Source organism: Limulus polyphemus, unplaced genomic scaffold, assembly GCF_000517525.1.
Source record: "Limulus polyphemus unplaced genomic scaffold, Limulus_polyphemus-2.1.2 Scaffold99, whole genome shotgun sequence".
In the NCBI taxonomy this organism is placed as follows: domain Eukaryota; kingdom Metazoa; phylum Arthropoda; class Merostomata; order Xiphosura; family Limulidae; genus Limulus; species Limulus polyphemus.
The window spans coordinates 102,437-109,292 of NW_013665709.1; the positions used below are offsets into that span (position 1 = coordinate 102,437).

At 34.3% G+C, this 6,856-nt stretch overlaps 1 protein-coding gene across 3 annotated transcripts in view; it reads right to left on the minus strand.

Moving 5' to 3' along the window:
* Window positions 1-757: 757 nt before the first annotated feature.
* LOC106469800 overlaps window positions 758-6,856 on the minus strand; it is a 17,920-nt gene continuing 11,821 nt past the window's right edge. For all 3 annotated transcript variants that reach the window (XM_022399173.1, XM_022399167.1, XM_013930313.2), the window contains one exon: window positions 758-5,001. In XM_022399173.1, the coding sequence (XP_022254881.1) occupies window positions 4,007-5,001 (995 nt within the window). In that variant the 3' untranslated portion in view covers window positions 758-4,006. The remainder of the gene's footprint in view (window positions 5,002-6,856) is intronic.

Genomic DNA, 6,856 nt, shown 5'->3' on the forward strand with positions numbered 1-6,856 from the left:
TCTTCGGGAAGAAATTATACGGAAAATTAACTAACGAACAGAGACGTAACACTATGAAATACAAATTATGATGCGACTGCTTTGTTTTTCAACAGTTATTCATAATTATTACCACAGAGAAAAATGTAATATTGTCTTGATGGAATGGATGCGTAACCTTTTCTTCAGTATCAAAAATTATAACAAGTATTTAATTCACTTATTTATCATAATTAGTATAACGCATTCCTGTTAATATAGAAAATTTACAAACGTTTATCGCGGCCAGCCGCTAGCATCAATATTGTGCTCTAGTAAACCTCGCAGCAAAACTATAAAACCCCCACGTGACAACAATACCGTACTATAAAAGTGTAGAAGTGAATTGTGTATCTAATCGCTGGCTACACAAAGCTTTCAAATGTGGATAGTTTGTGTATATCGTAAGATCACGAGATTAACCTTATATAATACTAATTAAAGACTGCAAACAAAACGAAACAGTTTTATTTAAAATATTTTTAAACCATAACTTATAATAAAGATGTAATAGTTATCTTTTCTCTGCACCTGTCCGTATAATATGATGGTAGATATTTCGTCAAATTCGGAAAACTTTCTTTAAAAAAAAAAAACTGTGTAAATTGAGAATTTGACGAGCGCTGACGTGATGTACACACACACACGGGAGGTGAACGGTTTCCAACTTACTTCATGAATTGTTTAAAATAAAGAAATATAACACAAGCCTTTATAGTGTTACACTTTAATGTATGAAAATACACTAATTATTAAGTGTAAATTCACAGTAACTATCAAACCTGTAACACATACAGAAAATAAAATAGTCAAAAAGCATAAGAAACTTATTCAGACAAACGCCATTATTTTAAAGAGTGTGAAAAAAAAAATTCTTGATATGCTAAAAATGAACTCCTTAGTTAGCTGACAAAATACATGAAAAAACAACACTTTGTCATGTCTGACAATGATTCCCTGCTATAGCCAATGAGTTTAACTGAAAACAACACCATACTTTTATTTCTCAAAAAATAAATGAAGAGGTGAAACATATTTAGGTTTAGTAATTGAATATTGCAGCTTGCCTAATAGTAACAAACAAATGAGCATTGCACAACTTGGAACATAGTGTCTGTAAGAATATTTGATTGAACAATTTTTAAATACTTTTTCAAGCCATTGGCAAGAAAGCATCGGCATCATCTGAGCTGCTCTGTAAAGTTTCTTGGAAAATAAGTACCTTGAATACTATCGGCTTTCCTCATAACAACATCATTTTTTTTAAACGAAAACTTACAAACCTGAGATTCGACTGATAAACAGATATGCCTATCGACAGATGATTATTTTCACGTTATTCTTTGTAATAAACTTCTACGAACTGTGGGTTAAGTAATTTAAGAACATGCCTTCCCAAATGCCTTTTGCCGATTTTAAGCGTACCTGAAATCCGATTTTTCTCAGAACTCAACCACACATTTCATATATTAATGAGATTTTAAAAAAGAAGAATACTGACAACCTCACGACACTGAAATTTTAGTGTCTAAATATATAACATTAAAATCTTCGTACAAGTTTCGACAGCCCCAAATTTATATATACAACAGGAAGCTGTTGACGGTACACCATGGTAATTAATAATTTCCAGCAATATAACAATTATGTTGCGACAGTGGAGAGGACCATAAACAACGTACAACACATAAAATGACAACAACAATAAAAATATAACTAAAAACAAAACGCAGTGGCTCCGTTGAACATAAATTAACAGGGCAAGAATCTGGTTCACGTAAAATTAGCTGATAATGAATCCTCATTGAAAAAAAGGATTGTGTGAAAAGTGTGAATTTACTGGGTCGAAAAATTCAAGAACTGAAAGAATGAACTGCATCAAACAAATAATATTTACCAGTATTCTTTGATGACTGGCCCAAGAAAACGGTATTATTATTTTTTTTCTTTTCTTCTCGCTGGAAGATGGAGTTATGTATCAATGATCTGCGGCGCCCACTTGTTTCCTGTTTCCTTACAAACTTAATAATTAGCACATATGTTTGCCACACAGTGTACTGGCTGAAAGTTCCTACAAAAACCCATTCCTTATTTGAATTATTCTTTAAACTGTATTCTTCAGGGGAAAATTTGTTTTATATTCAACAAATGTGGCATCTTAAAACACATGAATGAAAGACGTGTTGTGATTGCACAATACGTAATCAAACTGTGTGTGTTGCTTTCATTTGCTATAAATACCGTAAGTAGAATAATAATTCACTCCTATTTTCTTTCACTCTTAAACACTCTAGTCAGTTTTTCAGATTTCTATATTCATCCGTACATGAAATAGACTGTCATATTAGCTGAGATACAACAATGCATACGCGTACGTTTTTCAGACCACGGTGGCTATATTTAACGAAACCAAGAGAGATTTTGCGCTCGTAGAAAAAAAAAACCCATTGTTGATCACGTGACTTCTTTCAGGCCTCCTCATTAAGCGAGTAAGCAAGTCGAAGTTCGCCACATATAGGCATTACTGGGAAAGTTCAAAGATACATCTGTTAACCATAATATCTTAATATATTTAACAGCAAGGTACATTTATTTTCTGTCTGGTGTTCCAACACTGAAGGGGATTTAGCTAACTCTGTGTTGTTGCGAATGAAAAATGTAATTTTTAAATTTAATCGACGAAAACAAAAACACCGAAACACAGAAAATATGGATTCGTTATAGAACATAGGTATGACTAGATACCTCGTGTTTTAAAATCAAAGAACCACGTATAAAGCTAAATAAGAAAATAACTCGTAATAGCTTGTAAACAAATCTAACTTTAATTCTTTACTTTGGTAAATGAACACAAACACGTATTTAACAAAATAAGTTGACAACAGGTGAATTGTAACTTCGTAAATAAATGTATTTCTTAAATGTAGTAAATTAACTAATACTAACAACTGTAACTTTAAATCTTTGAAGATGCGTTTTACTAACAATTATCTGAATTGCTGTCAGACAAAGTAATAACGACCTAACGAATTAAGCCGTTATCCAATCATCGTGTGTATTAATGCAAAATTCCAAAAGTGCATTAAAATAAATAATCGAGATATCCTGGGGCATAAAAGATGTTTATTTAACTATTATATTTTACTTCAATTATTTATTATGAAAATGGTGTATCCAATATATATCTACGGACATTTTAGTTTCCTCATCGTGCAGACAGCACACACCTTCGTACTTGTAGCGTAAACTCACACAACCTCGAGCTTATTAGTGTCGCCAAAAGGTTTTGTTGGAGTTCTTCACTTGTTAAAAGAACTAACCTAGCAACATTAGCAGAAAATAATATTGGAACTGCTTGATAAGTTGCTTAAAAAACGGTTCAGGTAGAAAACGAAGAAACATACATATTTGGCGATTACTTAACAAGATACAACACAAAAAATAAACTAAGCAATACTAGTTGTTAATAATACAAACAAGAATCAATATAATATATTCAAAACTTAAATATGCTACAGTTATAAACTAATCAAATTAACTAAATTAGATTTTTAATTATTGTCAGTGGAAGTCAGGAGAGGGCGAGACTGGTGCGAAAATTGTATCCGATGGAAAGCCGGTTTTGATGTGAAAACTAGTGAACATTTCATGGTTCATATGGTGCGAGGAATCGCTTTCCTGTAAATAAGGCTTCTACAGTTGGTTCATTCATCGGTTCTGATCGTAATGGAAAGGACCGATACTCCCGGGCTAACAAACTATATCGTAGCTCACGATCTCTCTCTTCACACACCTAACCAAACACGTGGGAAACGTGAAGCAATAATAAAATTTTTCGTGGATATATATTAATATGTCTCCACCTAAGTGCTATCTATTACAAAGATTGTGTGAAGAAAAAGAAAACGTAAGAGATCCTGTAGCATCACAAGACAGGTTATTTTTAAGCTGTCATACACAAAAGTTGTTTAAAATTTTTCGTTTCACCTCACGTTTCCAATGACGCTAACAAACTTTGATACACAACTGAGTCTAGGACTGACGTGCCTTGAGATGGTGCGTCTGAACGGTATGAATCATGATTGATACGGTACTGTGTAGCGCATGGGTTGGGCGAGGCCGGACGCCGAGAACTGCGGTCATCTTGGTTTTTCCCTCTGCAACTTGATGAATAAACGTGCTTGGGACACTCGTTATCGCTGCTGGAAACTGGGCACGTACAAGAAACTGAGTAACAGCCAGTTAACTGTCCAGAAGCCGTTTCCGCATGAGATTTGGATTGTCTACAAGGTTCATCAATTTGCAAAACTTCTTCTAGATTAAATAGTTCATCATAGTTAGGAATACCTTCTTCGGTACTACTTACTGAAGAAAATGAAACCGAATCACTTAGAGACTTTCGCGGAATTATGTCAGCTGGCTCGGCATCGAAACTCCAGCTCTTAGATGTTGAGTGGGGCTCACACGAGTCTGGGTTAGCGGAGGAGGAACAAGAACCTAAGATATAACTTGTTCTTCCTACTGCATGGTGGCGGGCATTTTTTTCTTCACGGATCTCTTTCTGTAAATGTTTGACGGTATTATTGATGAGAACTGAGCGACACAGAAATATCTCCGGGTCTTTGATACGGCGCAGCTTGTTCAGAGATAGCTTTAAGACCTTACGTCGTTCGTCTTTCCAACGCATGCGCGGATTCCACAACTGAGGCACGCGCCTGCGAGAAGGAAGAAATGCATCATCAATTAGCATTTCTTGATCTTGTTCGTGGCCTAATTCGTGATCAGCAATGACATTATTTTTTGACTTTTTGTCCAGAACCAAAACGGCACAACCTGGATCAACTTCTTTACTTCCATTGCTAATGGTAATATTCTCATAATCTTTCTTTGGTCGTTTCAATTCGCACTCAGAAACTTGGGGGAGTTTTCTCTTGTCCGCACAAGTCAACTCTCCTTCCCCAGGGTTGTTGCCAGTAGCTGACACTGAAAGTAGAAGAACAGAACAGATTAAAACCCGAATAGTAGCAGTAGTCATCGTTCACGACGCTGTTTTGAGAGCATTGACCTAGCTAACTGTGTTCGGTGCCAGAAAGATACCCCCCCCCTCCTCTCTCACCCTAGCTATTCTGTAACTGAGCCGTTACTTTCTACTATGTCTCCATTCATTCTGTCTTTCTGAGATTTTTTTTTTCTGTTTGGACTTAAACAAGAACCACTTGGTTCAATATGCCCTTTAGCTGTAGCTTAGTAGGCGCCTCGTGTTCGGCACGTGACAGACATTATACATCGTAAGTAGTAATAAATGTTTTGTTTTCATACTAATTTTCACTGGGGTTTTAAAATAACTGATTTTTAAACGTTGGTCACTTTATCCAAAGCTAACAAGAGGCCGGACTCGAGATCTTCTATTCCGACCTATTTAATTATAGGATATTATATCGTTTTGAACAATTAAATACAGCAATGTACTATTTGTTAGTTGTAAATAAATCTCCGTTAAGTTTTACTTCTATAAAAGTTCCTAATACAAAGAATACCTTTGCTGTTTTTCAACCCCTCATTACTAGTTTGTTTCTCAAATTAAGATTTTCAATGTATAGATATTTTCAAAGAAATCACGTGAAACTACATTTTTCAAAAACGTTTCGTAGAAATTGCAGTTAAAATCTACCAATTTACTCAATATTCCATTAGAAAAATCTATAAACAAATTTGCCTCTTATGGTCAAATAATGCTTTTTTTTCTACATCTGTACACATATATATGAATATTTTCACTTTATGTACATGATCGTTACGAAATGTTTTAAATTTTTTAGTAGCTAAAGTATAAAAGAATACGTTTTGTGACGCATGCTCTGCTTTTCGCAAATTAAAAAAAAAAAACGTTTGTAAGAATACCACGAATTAAGCATTAAAATACACCATTCTATATTTTTCCAAGTAAAACTGCAATGATATTAATCTTACAGCTATGTACAGTACATTTATACCTTACTTGAATTGTATTTCATTCTAAAAGAACGTTTCAGGCCCGTTTAGCATGCAACTTTAATATTCCGAACAATTTAAAGATTTTTATGTTTATGAACGTGTTGGTTAACTTATCACGAATTCCCAGCCAACTTTTTTGCTCAGGTTTTGCCCCAAATCTGCGATTACAATTTCTCACGGAATTTCCCGCCGCAACAAGCATGTTTTAAGAGCAATTTTAGTAAATAATCAATACCAATTCATACCGCAAAGAATATAACTCCGTGTAACGCACAAATAAAACAAGTAATATATTTTCTGCTCTTGTGAAACAAAAGTACTCAAACTATATTTTTTGCACTATAGAATCAACAAAAGTAGAAAATAACATCAGCTAATCTTGTTTATATGAATAATGAAGAGTGGGATAAGAAAACTCTTTGTTTCGTTATCGTCTCAGTAAATCATTGTCAGAGCCACACTTAACGAGTCATCTGTACAATTCTAATAACATGTTTTTAAGAAAATATATGCGATACGAATCCAGGATAACTAGACACCTAAAAAAAAAATGACGAAGTAGGACATTTAGACACTACTTATCTTTTTAGGTATAATAGTATTGTCTGTCCATGTGACTACTTCGCAGGGTGAGGATGGATCTTCACCAAAATTGGTATGGAGGTTCATTAGTTCTATGCGGGGGTACATACATATTTTCAGTTTTGTATTTTGCGGGTTTATGGGTGTTTTTTACCACTACTTCGCCCCCTGTAGATGGATCTTCATCAAATTTAGTATGGAGGTTCATTGGATCCATGGGGAAATACATACAAAATTTTAGTTTAGCATTTTACGTTTTGTA